General features: G+C 36.9%; 3 protein-coding genes across 5 annotated transcripts; 1 reads left to right on the top strand and 2 right to left on the bottom strand.

The window, feature by feature from the left end:
- Positions 1-5148: 5148 nt before the first annotated feature.
- Positions 5149-9041, bottom strand: LOC106926071 (glucosamine-6-phosphate deaminase 2). Of its 3 annotated transcripts, none has more exons than XM_015000726.2 (7): positions 8923-9041; positions 8596-8734; positions 8403-8504; positions 7165-7347; positions 6429-6613; positions 6171-6345; positions 5149-5655 (listed from the first exon to the last, which is right to left on the bottom strand). In XM_015000726.2, the coding sequence occupies exons 2-7, from the start codon at positions 8717-8719 to the stop codon at positions 5597-5599; spliced, it is 828 nt and encodes a 275-aa protein (XP_014856212.2). In that variant the 5' UTR covers positions 8720-8734; positions 8923-9041; the 3' UTR covers positions 5149-5596. The 3 variants fall into 3 exon arrangements, with proteins under 3 accessions (XP_014856212.2, XP_014856213.2, XP_014856214.2); XM_015000727.2 differs by having other exon boundaries at positions 8596-8723; positions 8923-9028; XM_015000728.2 differs by having other exon boundaries at positions 8596-8720; positions 8923-9021.
- A 1575-nt stretch (positions 9042-10616) lies between these two features.
- On the bottom strand, positions 10617-12732 carry cox8a (cytochrome c oxidase subunit 8A). The gene is made up of 2 exons (XM_015001236.2): positions 12509-12732; positions 10617-10948 (listed from the first exon to the last, which is right to left on the bottom strand). Exons 1-2 carry the CDS (start codon positions 12623-12625, stop codon positions 10853-10855), a joined length of 213 nt encoding a protein of 70 aa, XP_014856722.1. The 5' UTR covers positions 12626-12732; the 3' UTR covers positions 10617-10852.
- Positions 12733-13892: 1160 nt separating this feature from the next.
- On the top strand, positions 13893-17431 carry rrh (retinal pigment epithelium-derived rhodopsin homolog). Its single transcript, XM_015001188.2, has 7 exons — positions 13893-14004; positions 14842-15032; positions 15556-15655; positions 16323-16476; positions 16572-16740; positions 17072-17250; positions 17326-17431. Exons 1-7 carry the CDS (start codon positions 13893-13895, stop codon positions 17429-17431), a joined length of 1011 nt encoding a protein of 336 aa, XP_014856674.2.
- Positions 17432-17590: the final 159 nt, after the last annotated feature.

Here is a 17590-nt window from a genome sequence, read left to right as displayed (position 1 = left end):
CAATTCAAAAATGAGTTTGTTTAAAATAACAGAAAGATCATGACGAATTTGAAGAGAGACAACACAACAAAACAATTCCTCTAAAAAAAGAGGGTTTTGATCAATACAGCATTTTAAATTGAGGCCAGAGCTAAAGAGTTATGCTGTGTTGAATGATGTATGTAAGAGTAAAACATATATCTGTATTTTTACAGGTATATGAAAAATACAGATTTTTTTTTTTTTAAAAATCAGAAAACAGCAATTTATAACTTCAAAATAGAAAATCTGGAACTCTGAAATTAAAAGATGAAGAAAGACCGTCTTCTGAAGCACCAGGTTTGAGTAAAGCATCCATGCAGAATACATTTATTGTTGCATTTTAAAATCCTCATCAGCTGTAATATATGTATACACTGACGAAATTCACTTTTAAGGAAAAATATCAAACAAAGCGCAACGATGACAAAAATGCAGTCATCATCATTACAGGAAAATGCTTCCTGTTTTAGTGGGAACGCCTCAAAAGGCGATTTTTTTATTTCAGAAATGTACATTTTAAATTTATTTATCTTTGAAAGTATCATAAATCTCAGTTGTACTTTTTTAAATGCATTTCTTTTTCATTTTTACAGATTTTCATCTTGACAAATGCCCTTTACATTTAAAGAGTTTTGTATGTTTTATGTGCCATTTAGTCCAACCTTGAAAGTGATAAAAATCCAAAGACAAAATTAGAATGACAAGCAGCAGGAAGTGGTGGAAACCAGGAAACTTAAGAACTTAGCACCGGGATTACTGATTGAGGACAGGTGGACTGATTGTGGATGGGAGGCAGCTGAACAGAGCTGGGAGGAATCACAGGAAATAGTTAGAAGCCTAACAGGAAAATAGCAAACACAGCTAAAAATATGTAAAAACTAAACCTTGTCTTCGATTTAATGAGTTTCATTTCCCCCGCCTCATCCACTGTATTCAGGATTGTACAGCGTATGTGCCTGAAGTATGAGAACACTAATTATTTCTGGTGTAAATAAACTGATGAGGCAGTTTCCCCCCGATGCACCAGTAAATATCAGCTGGGCATCAGCCGAACAGCTGCTGCAGATTCAGTTCTGCAGGACAGACCTCTGAGAAAGCTTGTGAAACCCACAAGGAGCCACTTTAGCTGCTGCCTGGAACTGAATCGAGTCTCCAGCTGTCAGAAGTCGTCATCTTTGACTGCTTGGAGTTTAATCAAACTAAACTTTCCCCCTCAGGAGGCTTCCTGGAGCTTCCCATTATTCACACTTAGACTCGTCAAAGTTTCTGTGCCTCTCAGGAGATCAGTGAAAAGCTGTTCATGTATCAACTATATGATTAAAAACAAGATGGATGCACATTTGTTCGCTTTCATTTAGTCTTAAATATATTTACAGACTGTTTCGCAATTTCCAATTTCCATTTTAAAGAGTCTCATTTGAATAAAACGGAGCAGAAATGTCACATTCAGATGAACCAATCTTCATCAACCTGGATGCTCATCAGTTTGCTCATTATGCAAATGATTTCCAGGCATAATAAACTTATTAGGATGTAATATGCATGTTGGATCTGATTATGAAGGCTTAATAATACTGATATTTGAGGGAAAAAAACAGAAATGTGCGCCACATCTACACGGTATTAGAGACTGGAACTTTGAAATTTGTCATTTAGATTTTGTGAAGAACTTTATGTGATTGGGCAATTCAGGGTAATACACACCTTTGAGGTAAGAGGAAAATTATTCATGGATTATAACTTTTTTGTTTGAAATTAAAATCTAAATAGTGCTCTGAGAAATGTTTAAAACTTATAATATTGTATTATAACTTAACCCATTCTGTAAACTTTTTCCACAATCTAATCCCTGACATTTTCTCAACTCCAATACTCCAATCAATTCAGACTATGTGTAAAAACGGTTAACAACAATGAAGTATTTTTCTTTCATGTCATTTCCTGGTCTGCCGTAAGAGGTTGAGACGCCTCACACCGCATCAAGCAGACATCCAAACCCCTTCAGCTGACTCCTTTCAATAAAAAGCAGAAACTCCTCTCTGAACCCTGCAGAAAAAGCTAATTTCAGCCACTTAGGCTCATGATTTCTTTCTATCTTTCTTATGCTCATGCCAACAGTTGAGGTTCAGAGCACAGATTGTTGGAATCCACTAAGTTATTTAAAATTTTTAAGCATCATTGGAGTTGCATGTTGAATCATTCTTTCTTTCTTCAGGGGTTTCTTTCAATGGATGCCAGATTAATTTCTGGCAAAGAAGTATTCAAAGTTCGCTTCATCTTGATAATCATTGTTTATTTTCCGATAGAAAGCAGATATGACATGGGCTAACTTTAAATGGAACATGCAGCGAACACTTAATGTCTCAGCCTTGAAGCGAAGCTGCACAGATGGGCTACAGATCAACAGAGTGGACCATCAAGAACAGCAGCTGCTGATAAATCACTGTTACAAGGGCTGATTATTATCACATCAAGTTCTGTTAGGAAAAGAAGAAGGTCATCAGTAAGAACTAATGGACTGAAAACTGGCCCAGAAAGTAATGAGAGACAGCAAACATCAACTCCTGCTGATTCTTTGGGTTTTTTTACATCCCTGCGGGTGTATTGATCTATTTCAGTCATCAGACTGACTGGTCCATGTGAGAAAACGAACAATAGCGCAGGAGCATTGCTATCACATTTAATCAGCTCTCAGCACATTCAGTCATTATCCGATGTTCATCCATGTCATATCTAATCAGCTGCAGAGGATTCAGATATTACAAAATGCAAAAAGTGCCTGTTTATGATCGGACTGGTTCTGAGAGAAACTCTGAGCTGATGAACCAGGGTGTCTGGGAAGCGTGTTTCCAGAACACAAAACATCTGAGATCATCCTGAAGATAAACTCAATGCGACAGTGCGACATCTTTGTAATGTGAACGGGGTTTCATTTGATCTCAGAGAGCCAACACTAAACCACAGATCACGGCTTCTCCATTAGAGCATCAGCTGCCAGATTCAAATGAGCCGAAAGCTCACCGTGACGGTATGATACTCTGCTGCCATCTAGTGTTTGGAGCCGGTCTCATTTTAGTTTCGACAAAGGAAACTTCAAAAGTGGAAAAGCTCAAGAATTTAAATTTGCATTTTATTGCCAACAACACGAACCTGAGATATTAAATATTTCGAATCCATTTAATTTGTTAATATTCCATCAGTACTTGCATTCCAGAAAGAAAATGTTCTGATATTAAGGAAACCAAGCCATTAAGTTTCAGATATTGTTCCACTCAGCTTGCAAACACGTCGTAAAGTCAGTGATGGTTCCTGCATGAATGTCACTGGACAAAGATTTCCATCTGACCCAAATTATTATATTTTAAACAGCATGATACATGTTTGGTATTTTTCTAATCTAAATCTTGAAGCTACTGTGTTCTTTCTGTCCTCAGTAATTAGGAACAAACTTTTCAAGATAGATGTTTACTTAAGTCATATCTCACTCTCACTGTCTGCTGGTGTTTGGCTACGCTCTGTACATCAAAGCTGCTGATTAATTTAATTTATACTAAATCATCATAAGAAATGTCTTCTATGTGTAAGATATAAGATTTTAAGATGCTCAGCAGCACCTTAAAAGGCTTTCATTTTGATGTCTAAATCCTCCAACATTTCTGACTGAGGTCTGTTTAAACATCAAGCCTTCAGCTTTCTGAGCCACACCTTTGCATTAAGTGCAGAATGCTGATTTTCATTTTCTAGGTGAAAGATTCATGGACAGCCCTGGTAAATAGATGTGGTCTTGAAGGCAGTATCTCTGCTGGACTTTTCTTAAAATAAAATAAAATTTAAAAAAAATTAAAAATCATTACAAATAACTTTTTTTTTTCTGGTATTTTTGCATTTAAGATGACTAAATAAGTCATTTCCCACTGCAGCGGGTTCAGCTGTCCTCTGCTTCGTGTTGAATTCAACAGATGTTGGATCCGAGAGCTCTTTTAAAGAACAGCTATCGATGTGATGTCTGTCCTGATGAAGCTGCAGCTGATAATTAACAGAGTCAGTGAAAACAGACTCTTTCTATGGGCTCAGCTTAGTGTACATAATGACTTATCAGTGCAACACTAACGAGTACAGATGCTCATTGTGGTGTCTTGAATTTGCATAAATTATATTCAGTCTGCAACACAACACTGATATTTCTGATGACAAAGTGTTTGAGGACGGCTCACTGTTGCACCGTGTTCACTGGCCACATTGATATCTCCAGATATTTCCAGATTTAAAACCCCTTAGCGATTTGACGGAGACCTTTATCAAAACTCTATGGTCATACAATATAAATCATGAAGAACAAACAGCATTCTGGATACAAGATGCTGAAATGAACAGCACCATTGTATGTAGCAGACAGATCAAGTCTGTAAACTTGCTTGTCACTCACACAGACTGGTAGGACAGTTGCATCACATTCTGCTTAGCCATCTGATCTTTAACACTAAGCCTTGCTGGTTGGTTTTCAGGCAGTTCAGTCTTGATAACAGAAGAAATTTAAGCACTCAACTAAATGAAAACATCTTCTTTGTTCACCATTTGTTTTTGTATTTTAAATACCACAATGTTCATTAAAACAAATCATCTTTCCTTCCTTTGCAGTTTTTTTCCCTTCTGTCAAGTCATTTTAGAAAGGGATTTCATACAATTAAATTAAACTACAGAGCTTGAATGTTTCATTGTGTTCCTCTGAAACCCATAACAGAGTTTGTGGAGTGTAAGTGAGTAAAGCAAAATCTGCCACACAAAAATCACACAAGACATGCAGTTGCACCTCAGTAAAAGGAATTGCAGACTACTGTCAAGCTTATTAAAAAAAATCTTCTGAAATCAAGCTTTTAGCGACTATTAAACTTTTAATTAAGCCCACATACATTAAATATGTGTATTTGAATCTTAAACATTATGTTTTTATTAGCTGTAAGCAGAAAAATCTAAATTTAAAAAAAGTTTAAAAAACAGTTCAGTTAATCTAAGTGTTTCCCTTAATGGTTGAGTAAATTAAGTGTTCTCAAAGCTTTCTGATTTCTGCCCCCTGTGGAGAAACTCTAAATGTCCCTCAACATATAGAGACACCAATGCATTGCAACATTTCTTGATTTAATAGACAAATTTTATTTTGCATTTCTGAAAGACAAAAATGAATAAAATCCTAATTAACAAACTTGTTTTGTTTTTTTGTTTTTTGTTTTGTTCCTATTGTAAAATAAGAAGTGACTACAGTACAAGTGTGTGCAAAAAGCCCAAGTGGGAAGGTGACTTAAGGAGAAAAAAAAACATGAAAGGAATGCTGGAACAATATAAAGAAACGTCTTCATACAAGTTTATAGCTCAAAAGAGACGGAGTGTTTTGCTATTAAAGTTCTCCAATTCCTCAATTCCTATGCACAGAACAAAACTAGTTTCATAATTGGATTTCAAACACACTTGACCTGCTGGCTCTCAGTAACAACCTGTAGCTGTTTGGCAGTAACAATGGAAGCTCCTTGGTTGTGGAACTCTACCAGTATGAATCATCCAGCGACATCGTATCTTGATTTCACTGGTCCTTCATGCTGAGAACTGGATCCACCAGTTGATTGTGAACATGCATTAAACCTGCAGTAAAAAGAAAAAGAAGAAAAAAAAACAAGTATTAAATGCATAGTTATGTAGCAGAGATGAAAAAAAATAAAATTTTTGCTGAGTCTGGAAACATGGTTGACATGTTTCTTTACAGGAAAACTGTAAACTTATCATTGACAAGCACATGTTTAAATCTCATTAAAAATGTTTCCAGAAAATCTTTCACTTCTGCAATATTGTTAAAATTGTAAGTATTCCATTCTAGGGTGATGCAGAAAAACTACCCCATTGCACGTGTTACATTTAGGCTGGAGTGTTGGAATTATTTGAAATCATAAAACTGTATAATTTAAATCTAAAGCCTTTAGCTAATCTAAAACTGCAAAAACAGTTCTAATGAGAATTATAAGGATTTTAGCTTCTCTAAATTCAAAATGAAGTCTGAAATGTTTCCTCTTGTACACAAAGCCCTCCAAGAACCCAGAAAATAAAAATAAAAAACCTAAGACATCGTCCACCTCATTTCCATAAACAGGATGTGCCAGTACCTTTGAAGTATTTCACAGTTTTGACACGGAGTTCCAGCGTGGCGTCCTCGTCGCACACAAAGATGGTGTGCGGGTGCTGCTGGAAGGCCGACACCGTCCACATGTGGTTCACTCCCTCTTCGATGGCCTTGTACAGAGCGAACGCTTTGTGAGCTCCTGTGATCAGAATCATCACCTGAAGGAGAGCAGGAGATTAAAAAACCCAATGAGGTGGAGGCAGGGCTTCCATGTCTGGGGGGGGGAACAGGGTGGACTGACCTCCTTGGCGTCCATTACGGTTCCCACTCCCACCGTCAGAGCCATGGTAGGAACCTTGGAGAGGTCGTTGCCAAAGAAACGAGCGTTCGCCACGATGGTGTCCTTCGCCAGAGTTTTAACTCTGGTCCTGGAAACGAGGCTGGAGCCGGGTTCGTTGAAGGCGATGTGGCCATCAGGGCCGATTCCTGTTGAGGATGGGATGAGAGATTCAAGATGCCTCATGTCAACATGAAACCATTCCAACAGGAACTTTCAGTAACGAGAAGTTTTACGTCTGTATGATCACTCTGAACTAATAACTGATTTTTTTATTTTTATTTTTTTTAACCATCAGGGAATACAAGAGACTAAGACCTACCAGGCTGTTAAATATCATTTAAGCACCACTCTTTGGTGTGGACATTGTTACAAAGTGAAGAATCAAAGTCAGCCATTTTCACGCATTTCTGAAACTTTGGCCAGCCAGTTAAATATGCTGGATTGGACGCCAATATGATGTTTTAAGAACAATTTCGAATGTTAACTGAAATCATATCAGCTTTGTTTTGAAGCAGGAAAATCTTGTTTTCCAATAACTGCTGTGTTACATAATGTGAGCATTCTCCTATGATCCTAAATTACCTAACAAAAGACTGTAAAAAACATTTTCATGCTCCATTTTTATTTTACATTACAGCTTTTAACAGAGAAATTGTAATCAGTTAGCTGCACAACCATAAATAAAAATAATTTTCACCTCCAACAAAGAGCTCAATCCCTCCAGCCGCAGCGATCTTCTGTTCATAAGCGTTGCACTCAGCCTCTAGGTCCTCTGCGTTCCCATCCAGGATGTGAGCGTTGGCCGGATCGATGTCGATGTGCTTGAAGAAGTTGTTCCACATGTAGGAGTGGTAGCTCTCCGGATGAGCACGAGGCAGACCTGCAGGACGAAAACGTTTGTGTCAATAAGAGAAGAAGACCAACCGTCTCCAGCTGGTGAACACTCAAGGAATACACTTTTGATTTCTTGCAGGAATTAACTTGTTACGGTCACATAAAAATCTGCCATTTTTGCAAATACATTTTAGAAATTAATAGGGAGTTAAGAAAATTTAGCAAGCATTAGGTAATTTTGCCTCAAACCGGCTCTACTTTGCTATATATTGGTTTCTCGCAACTAACTTTTATGACTGAAATTTGATCTCATCGATTCAAAAACAGAGGCGGCAGAATTCTTGTCTCTGTCAGCACGGAAACGTCAGCCTTAGGCGAGGTGGAGAAAGAAAAAAACAAAGCCCTACAAAAAGGTGCTATTCAGACAACAGATTTAATCAAAGCAACAGAACAGACATGAGGAAAAAAAAACAATCAGAATGGTTGAAATAACTTCAATTTACATTTTTTTCCAACCACTTTTTACTAAAAGTTTAAGTCTTCAAAATAATATAGGTAATACCCAGTAGTGTTTAGAAGTTTACATCCACATATTGTGACTGAGATTTCTGCCCAATTACTCTTTGCAAAATACCCTCAAAGTAGTGAAGTGGTATGGAAAGTCTGAGCCCTGGTAGTGTCATTCTAACACATAAACATGCTTTAATTTAAACAGTTGCTTCATAGCTCTTGCTGTATGTTTAGAGGCGTTGCCCTGTTGGACTGCAGATCTCCACCCAAGTCCCAAGTGTTTTTGCTTAAACCGATTTTCTTCTAGGACACTGCTTATTTTCCAACTGATGAACAAGCATCCCCACAGCATAATGTTGCCAATTATCACAAAAGGAGATGGTGTGTTAAGGGTGATGTGCAGTCCATGTTTTCTGAAGAGTTTAGCTTTAATCAAACATGAGCATTTCATACACATCAGCCTTTGCATTCCTTTATTTTAGTGAACCACAATAGCCATGTACAAAAAAAAAGAGAAAAAAACAGCACTTGTTTTTCTCTACTTCCAGCTCTAATGATTTCGTTCCAGTAGGCGCACTAAATTGCACTCACCTACGTACTCATCCATGTTGAAGGTTTTCACATACTTAAAGGAAAGGTCTCCACTTCTGTGGAACTCTATTAACTTCTGGTAACAGCCGTACGGAGTGCTGCCTGAAACAAAGCCAGAATCACGGCGCATGAGAGCCAGTGAAACCAAAAACACCGCTACTTAGAGAAATACAGTAAAAGGGAGTCTGTTTACCTGTGGGTAAACCCAAAGTAAAGTATCTGTCTGCAGAAGGTTTGAACTCGACGATCCTGTTTCGGATGTATTTAGCTGCCCACTCACTGGCCAGTTCATAGTCGTCCAGAATCACCAGCCTCATGCTGCTGATAAAACCCTCAGTGAACAAAGGGAATAAACTTCAATCACAACCATAAACAAGAACTGATACTGGAGCTAATGCTAGCAGGTACGGAAACTCCTGCAGTTGTTCAACGTTAACATATTCTCTGTTAATTATCCCGTCATTATTCTGCAGCTACTAGTTGTTTTTAACATCAGAATAACAACACAGAGCAGCGTTACCTGGTAAAATCCCGCTGGTTCTAATCAAACTGCACACAGCAGACTGCAGCCGCCTAACTCACATGACCAACAGCGGGTTAAGTGGTTTTAAAGCGGAATCTATGGAAGTCCGCTAGTGTCAAAAATCTGAAGCAACAACAAACATTAGAAAAAAAAATAACGAAGATCTATAAAATAAAGTATATATTTTTACTGTGAAGGTAAAAGCTCAACAAACATATCCACTTTATTGTAAAGTGGATGTGAATTTTGGGTTTTTACATCTGGTCAAGGAAAGATTCCAATGGTGCATTTCTTTATGGGCCCTATACAAACTTTACCCATTTGCTTCTATCTGACTACATTCAGGGAGATTAAAATGTCTCTTTAAAATTGTCACTGGACAATTTTTATATATATATATATATATATATATATATATATATATATATATATATATATATATATATATATATGTATATGTATATATATATATATTTATATATGTATATGTATATATATATATATTTATATATATATATATATATATTTTTTTTTTTTTTCTTTTATTATCTGCTTAATCATTTATTGTTCTTCCTCATTGACTGTCAAGGGTTTGGTAAGATTAAATGTAAGAATTTAATGAATTCAAAATATGTAATTCATCAGAATGAATTATGTATTTTTCATTTTTAGAAAAAAATCTCAATACGGATTCTTTCATCTTAAAACACTGATTCTTAGTCCAATAACATGACTTTGTTGTCATTTACCTCTAATGCAACAGCAAGTGATCAATATATATAAATTTCTGAGCACTATTTCTTCAGGCACAGTTCAGCTGACAGACCTTACCTCTCATTCCAGAGTAAAAATTAAGATAAAATCAACATGTGTCAATCTTAATAAAAAAAAAAGAAACATTACTTCACTTCTTTACCTGACTTACTCATTTCTCTCACACATAGTTTGTATTAAGCAGGAATATTAATTGGTCATTCCTGCTATTCTCTCACACAGAAATGTTACTGTAATCGCATCGAGATCCGAATATATGGAAGACCAAAGTGTTCAAAATTAAACATTATGAAAAAAGTATCTACATGAATAAACTGGACTGGTACTGATATTGTTGTTGCTCTCACTTACTGGAGTGTTTGGAGTCATTATCTTGTTCAAACCTATTCTCTTCCTTGGCAAACTGACCCATGATCCCTGCTATGCCATAAATTATCCCAACACCAGAGCATAAGAGGAATCCTGGTGCTGAAGACTCCATATTTTCACTTGCGGCTTGGTAGTTGTCTCACAATCTGTATGTAGCGTCTAGGCCCACAATGGATGTCAACTTTTGTTACAACAGGATTTTTACAGGAAACTCTGCACAATAGTTCTGGTTCACATAGGCCTACTTTGATAACTTTGGAGCTGATCATTGGATGTTTTAGCAATATTCCCATTTTCAGTTTCATTTTAAGTATTGTGGCATATCACAGTACTTATATCAACTAGTTGATATAAGGTTTTTGACTCTACTTTGGTGTAGAAATGCCTTAAGTTAGCCATGTCATCAGCCAAAGATGTTCAGAACTGAACCTGTTCTAAACACCAGCAGGTCTTAAGAGTATTGGATTTTCTTCAGAGTCCTCTGAGGTTCCTGAAATGTGCGACAAAAGTCTGTAAAACCGTGACAAAAAAAAAGATAGACAAACAGCATCATTTAAGGTTCAATTTTAATTATGTAACACTCCTTATGAGGGAAGATTGACACCAAAATTGTAGCATAATTGACGTATCAGAGCCATAATTTTAAGTGAAGTTGTAACAGGGGCAAGGAACTGTCACAGAGGTAGAGGAGTGATAACAAAAACATCTTTTCAGCATTAGATTAAGATGATGATCCCAGGATAAGACGGAGGCTGGATGCACCACATCTGACATAGTTTCCACTTTAGTCCCTCTTCTTGTAGTCCTCCAGGTGAGCCAGGACCCATCCAGAGGGTCCAAGGATTGTTGCGGAGAACACAGCGCATGCAATTGATGATTCCTGGACAAAAGACAGAAAGACGGATTGAAGAGTCAGCAGATGAGTGCAGAACAATACAATCAAACTGAGCTAAAAGGGCAAAAGAGCAGACATCACCTTGTGGTCTACAAACAAGTGACTGATAAAAGACTAAATACAATCCTCAAGCTAAAGGAGCAAAGAAGGGTTTGCCGTTTATCTTCAGAAAATGAAGAAATCTTTAGATCTATAATTCATCTTGTAGATGAAACAGTAAGGAGTGTTTTGAATTGAATTCAGTGCAACTGAGGCAAAAATGTATGGCACTGAAGGGATGTTTCCCAGTTTGAACAAAAAGAAAACAAGGAATTAATCTCAGGACGGAGAATATGTCAGAAAGAAACACAAACCTGAGACAACTGAGATGTGAGGAGTTGACGGAACATAAAAAGTAATTTCAGCGGTATACAGAATTGTCTATCAGCACTGCATTCAGGCTGCGTTTCAATTGAGCAAACAGGTAACGCTATCCAACTTCTATCTTTGAACACTAAACATATGGATAGTTTAGATGCAGTAAACAATCCAGCATCAAACCCATAGTTGGTGAGGCAAACTATCCTGACCTGTCATCGAGGCTCTGTTGGATATTTATAGCAAACTGAGCTGTGTTGAATTTTGTTCATGTTTTTATTCAATATCACAGCAAATTTCTGAAGATAGAGATCATTTTTAAGCTCATCTTATCCATACCTACATATTGATCTTTCTAGCCAAACTGAAGAAAACTTATTAAAATCCATATACTTAACAAATCCAATCCTGAAATAAAGATTCAAAAAGATTAGTTGTTTTTTCTAATGATTCTGTGGTTAGAAAACAGAGCCACCTTGGAGCTGCAGACGAAGCTCTCATCAGAAACCTGTACATTTAAATGTGTTTTATGTCCCTCTTGAGCAGGTGTAGTAAATGTTAAATTGCTCTCCCTATTCTGCACATTGTGTCACACATGTTCTGCTGTTCATACTAAACATGGAGGGATTTATTTAAAATAAACAAGTTGCTAAAGAGAAACTACTAGTCAGAGAAGAACATTAAAATAGTGGTACCGTAATAGTAGGAATATGTGTTGATTCTTTGGTTTTTACTACTTGGATATGTTCAAAGAGATTACTTTGGCTTTCAGAACCAGTTAAACATTTTAAACGACTTAAAATTAACTTATTTTAAAATTGAATCTCATTAAGATTCAGTGCAATATTAGGTCATTAAACGTAGTCTTGTTTAAACTAGTTGACCTTTAAGGTGACTATATAATTGATTACAGAAGGGGGAAAAAAACTATTCTGAACAGTTTCTCATTAAATTAGTCTTAATCTGAAAGGGAAAACTTCGCAGATCTCCGAAACCCTTCAGGCCAAACTGAAAAAAAATCGAAAAAGATTTTAACTAAACAAGAGTGTGTGAATCCACCATCAGTCACCAAAATCAAGTTGGTTTTTGAAAAAATGTAATAATCTATAACTAAAGAGAGCACAGACTATGACCTCCAAAAGGACAGTCGTTAGCGGCTAGCAGCTAGCCATTAGCCCTGACACTCACAACGAAGCCGATCTTCTCTTTAGCCGGCCTGGTGTACATATTCGCCGACTGGGTGACAGTGTGTCCCCGCAGGACGGGTGCGACGCGGCTGGCAACGGTCCTCAAGATCCCCGGCATTTTTTAAAATTATTATTATTTGACACGATGTCACGTATCTTCCTTAACAGAGAGAAGCTGATGAGTCAATGTGAGGAAATGCTCATTCGGTCTTACCTAACAAATTACAACAAGAGTAATGCTTACGGCGCCACCTGCTGTCTTGGATGAAGTCTTGCGTCTCATCAGGACTGAGCTACCATAAAAGCAGCATCTAGGACATTGTGAAAAAGTCACAATGTACTTTTTCAATAATTAAAGTAAATATACAATAGAATACATTTTCCTTTAGGATTATGTAAGGATTCAGTACCAGAAAATCAAGCAAATGAAGTTTCTCCCCTTTAAACGGTCATTCATTACTTTATGGACCAGTCATGTTGGGAAAGAACCAAAGCGGGATTGGTCCCTACTTTTTTGATTAAATAATGTAATTTGGCGGGAGGGACGTATTAGTACTTCCTGCTTTGTACTGAATAATCTCTATTAAAATGAAATTAAAGAAGACAGTTTATATTAATGTGAGTCTTTTAAAAATGGGGTTTAAAGAATCCATGTCCAGTGCAGGATGATCTACCTCAGATTTAACAGGTCTAATTATTTGAGATTTTAAATTACATGTTCAAATGAAATCCAGATTTCTTGAAAACACATCAAGTAGCATTTTCAATGTCCTTTATAAGCTTTAATGTACAGAAACACTTCCTGTAGTAATTAGATTGTGAATAACAAATGACAATTGTCTGTGATGCTGAGAAGACTGCTTGTGATGTCTAAGACCATTTAGTATCCTAGTGGGTGAGCCATATCTCCTAGATCTAAAATGCCTTTTTACCTCATCTAGCATAGGAATTTTTAATCTGCACTAATGTTATGTCATCTTGGTCATATACATTTGCTTTGTAATGAAAAAACACATGTGGGACGACAACACATGTGATCTCTGACTGAGGTATAGGAATGTCAGGTGTTGCAATAGAATCCTCTGTAATGTTTGCTGTGTGACACAATTAAAATGTTATTTTTTGTTGAAATGTCAGTGTCAGAACCCAGATTTCAGGCCACATGAGCAGTAATCCTTACTTTTGTATGAAATACTGGCTCAGAGCAGAGAACAGAGCTGGAATGTAATAATCCACCGAGAAACAGGCTTTAGTTTCCCAACACCAGCTCTCTGATTCTTTATTCTGTTCAAACAGCATCTCGAGAGTTTTTAACTGTTCTGCTCTTTAGAGAAGAACAGTAAAGAAGAGTTCTGGTTTTGATTGTTTTTAAAACACGTCAAAAGATGGGGATGGACTCGGAGGTGAACAGTTCTGGTGATGTTGCACCATACGGAGGAAAAAGTGCTTTCAGCCAAATGGAGCACAACATCGTGGCTGGATATCTGATAACTGCAGGTAGGAAAAGGAACACCATCTGTGGGATTTCATAGATATAACTCTAGATAAACTGAGCTGGCAGAAACAGAGAAAACAATATCGTGTGTGAAAACAATGTTATATCGTTGAGTTTATTCAACAATCTGGAAAACGGACACGCCATCAGAAAAACAAAGAAAAAGTTAAGTTGAATAGTTATGGTTTCCTCATAATATGAAGCTTAAGTTCATTATTCTTCTATGGTCTAAATGTTATATCCATGCCAGACCGACCCTTTGAGAAAAAAAATGATTCTCCACTTTAACAAATTCATGGCAAAACTAATTAAACTGATTAAAAATAAGGTTCCTCAAAAAAAAAAAAGGAACAATAGTGCAATAGTGTAGAATATTATTAAGCTATGTAGAGGAATTTTAGGAGTCAAGCCCAAGCTGGATAACTGATCTCCAACCTTTCAGAAAACTATGGTTCCACACGGTCACAAAACCTCCAGAAAAGTAACAATAGTGCTTTTATTAACTCTGGATAAAATGGAGAAAGAAACTGGAGTATGGGAAAAACTTTTGATTAAGACTTTATTCCTTCAATGTGAAAGTTTTAAGAAGAATCTCAAAACAGTAGTGTGATTCTTGCATTGGTTTGAAATTCATTCATATTTTTTATCTATCATATCTGAACTTGTTTAGAGATTTATTTTCTTGTTAAATGATTTAACAAACATACAGATTATGTATGTTACTTTGTACTTGAATGTTTGAAATGTTACACATTTTGAAGCAAAAATCTGAAGGAAGCCTCCATGGCCATGCATAAAGAACTACCTTTATAGAAAGCTTTTGCCTCCTCCACTCTCAGGTGTCATCAGTTTGGCCAGTAACATCGTAGTTCTGCTGATGTTTGTAAAGTTCAGGGAGCTCCGCACAGCCACTAACTTCATCATCATCAACCTGGCCTTCACTGACATTGGAGTGGCTGGTATTGGTTATCCCATGTCTGCTGCCTCAGATATTCATGGAAGCTGGAAGTTCGGCTACTCCGGCTGTCAGGTGAGGAAACAAAAACAAACATTCACACACACACATCACACACAGTTTCTTCTACTTTACTTCTCTGTAATCTTTTGATGTGGTTTTGATCAAGAGTTTCTCTTTGGATTTTTGTTGATTTTTGTTTCTTTTGGATAATTTTTTTATTTTTATTTTTTTCTGTCTCGTCATGTAAAATTAGAATGGTTAACTGGGTTTATTCTAAGCTGCCATGACTCCGAACAGTGAGCAGACTTTCACCTCAGCTGGTCAGCTCAGGTCACGTGTTTGGACTTTCTTTCTGAAGATTATGTTTGTTTTTGTGCAGATTTGGTCAAACTTATGTTTTATTCCTTTCAGGAACACACATTCCATACGATGCAAACATGCTTTCCCATATGAAGAGCTAAAAACTAGTGTTTGTGTGTAATTTTAATAGCCTATCAACTGTTTAGTGATGCTAAACAGATTCAGTAAAAATGTCCTAATAAGCAGCAACATAGAAAATCTGTGTTTGAACTTTTTGTTTTGGTTCTGATTTCAGATATATGCAGCCCTCAACATCTTCTTCGGCATGGCCAGCATCGGCCTACTGACTGTGGTTGCTATTGACCGCTACCTCACCATCTGCAGACCAAGCATCAGTACGAGCCCATTCTTTTCCTCTCCAACTTTTATGTCCCCTTTACCTTTAGTTGAGCCATGGAGAAGGAAGAAACTCCCTTTGTCAGCATCCAAACCTAACAAAAAAGTTATTAAAATGACAAATTATATGATTTGAAGGGCAAAATAAATTTTATTGTTATACAACTAAAACTAATAAAGCCAAGAATGTCCATACCATTCCTTGCTACAGTTAGGGACAGCTTTTACTGTGTATATTTCTTGGTTTTAGTAACTGCAAAGTGTCCACAACAAAGCTTTTGGACATTCTGGTTCCTATTGAATGTATCTGATGCCATAGAACATGTTAAGTGATGGCAGTGGCAACTCCAACTACTCTGCAGCCTATCTGAAGCCTTGCAAAAGTTTTCATGTCGATGAAATCTTTTCAAAGCGGGTCTCTCTTTAAAATCAGAGAGATCAAAACGAATTTAAGTTTTTACATCATGTCAAAATGCCAGACTGGAAGTTGTTGACAGAATTAGCATAGCATTGTAGACACCATCAGTCAAAAATAATTAATCAAAACAAAACTCCCACTTTCAAACAGTTTCAAAATAGGAAGGAACATTTGAAATTAATAAACAATCCAGATTTTAATTTGTTCCCTCTCGCTCTTGTTGAAGTTCTTTGATTTTGTCTCTAAAGGTCAGAAAATGACTGCTAGGTCTTACAACATCCTTATTCTGGCTGCCTGGCTGAATGCTGTGTTCTGGTCCTCCATGCCAATAGTAGGCTGGGCAAGTTACGCCCCTGACCCCACTGGAGCAACGTGCACAATCAACTGGAGACAAAACGATGCGTGAGTTTTCAAAAGTGCCTATCTTGCTTTTTTGTGTAACATAGTCTTCACTTGCTCGACATTCTTTATAACGCACCTCTACTTTTCCTTCACAGCTCCTTCATCTCCTTCACGATGGTGGTGATTGCAGTAAACTTTGTGGTTCCTTTATCTGTCATGTTTTACTGCTACTACAATGTGTCTGTCACCGTGAAGAGGTACAAAACCAGTAACTGCATGGAGAGCATCAACATCGACTGGTCTGACCAGATGGACGTTACCAAGGTAAGTCAGCTTTGCTTTTCCTAACAGCCTGTTTTAAATACACAACATGGACACTATTTTGTGTCCATTAACAGCAAATTTGAAGGTGATGAATCACTAGTAAGCAGAGATTATTTTAGAATGTCAGACATGTTTCCACAAATTAACATTTTTTTTTTATGTGTAACACTTAGTAGACATGGTTTTTGTGTGTGAAAAAATGTATTTAATCACAATAATTTTCCTAGGACAAGACATAGTATGTTTAAATTGGTAAAACATGCATTTATCCACAAGAAAACCAAATCAGTGTTAAAGTTAAGACTTTTGTTGTCTGTGTTCCCGCCTATAGATGTCTATTATAATGATCATCATGTTTCTGGTTGCCTGGTCTCCCTACTCCTTGGTTTGCCTCTGGGCATCATTTGGTGACCCAAAGACCATACCTGCCCCGATGGCCATTATTGCTCCTCTCTTTGCAAAGTCCTCAACGTTTTACAACCCCTGCATCTATGTTATTGCCAACAAAAAGTGAGTGTTTTCTTGACTCCACAGGATTGCGTTTGATGGTGTGTTCTGGGACTGTAAAAGATTTTTTTCCTGCAGGTTCAGGAGAGCCATCATTGGGATGATTCGATGTCAAACAAGGCAACGGATTACAATCAGTACACAGGTCCCAATGACAATCTCCCAACAGCCTCTGACCCAGTAATTTAAGGCCTATATACCTAATATAACTATACAGCTATTTAAATGTACCTACATTAAAACCTTATGATAAACATTTATGTAATCCATTTATCAGTATTTGACTATCGTAGCCGTTTCTTTTGTTGGATAACTGAGTACACTGTGGTATTTGCCATGTAAA

The sequence above is a fragment of the Poecilia mexicana genome, unplaced genomic scaffold (genome assembly GCF_051168715.1).
Source record: "Poecilia mexicana isolate PSO_F unplaced genomic scaffold, ASM5116871v1 scaffold_22, whole genome shotgun sequence".
Classification (NCBI taxonomy): Eukaryota; Metazoa; Chordata; class Actinopteri; order Cyprinodontiformes; family Poeciliidae; genus Poecilia; species Poecilia mexicana.
This window is presented reverse-complemented; position numbering and strand designations above follow the sequence as displayed.

Excerpts from the sequence above, each read along its gene's own strand:
- LOC106926071 (XM_015000726.2), bottom strand. The coding sequence starts at position 8,719 with ATGAGGCTGGTGATTCTGGACGACTATGAACTGGCCAGTGAGTGGGCA. Across the intron at positions 6,614-7,164 it reads GATTGAGCTCTTTGTTGGAG|GAATCGGCCCTGATGGCCAC; the intron begins GTGAAAATTATT and ends CATCCTCAACAG. Across the intron at positions 6,346-6,428 it reads CCGTAATGGACGCCAAGGAG|GTGATGATTCTGATCACAGG; the intron begins GTCAGTCCACCC and ends GCTCTCCTTCAG.
- cox8a (XM_015001236.2), bottom strand. The coding sequence starts at position 12,625 with ATGCCGGGGATCTTGAGGACCGTTGCCAGCCGCGTCGCACCCGTCCTG. Across the intron at positions 10,949-12,508 it reads AAGAGAAGATCGGCTTCGTT|GAATCATCAATTGCATGCGC; the intron begins GTGAGTGTCAGG and ends TCTTTTGTCCAG.
- rrh (XM_015001188.2), top strand. The coding sequence starts at position 13,893 with ATGGGGATGGACTCGGAGGTGAACAGTTCTGGTGATGTTGCACCATAC. Across the intron at positions 15,033-15,555 it reads TCGGCTACTCCGGCTGTCAG|ATATATGCAGCCCTCAACAT; the intron begins GTGAGGAAACAA and ends TTCTGATTTCAG. Across the intron at positions 16,477-16,571 it reads AACTGGAGACAAAACGATGC|CTCCTTCATCTCCTTCACGA; the intron begins GTGAGTTTTCAA and ends TTTCCTTCACAG.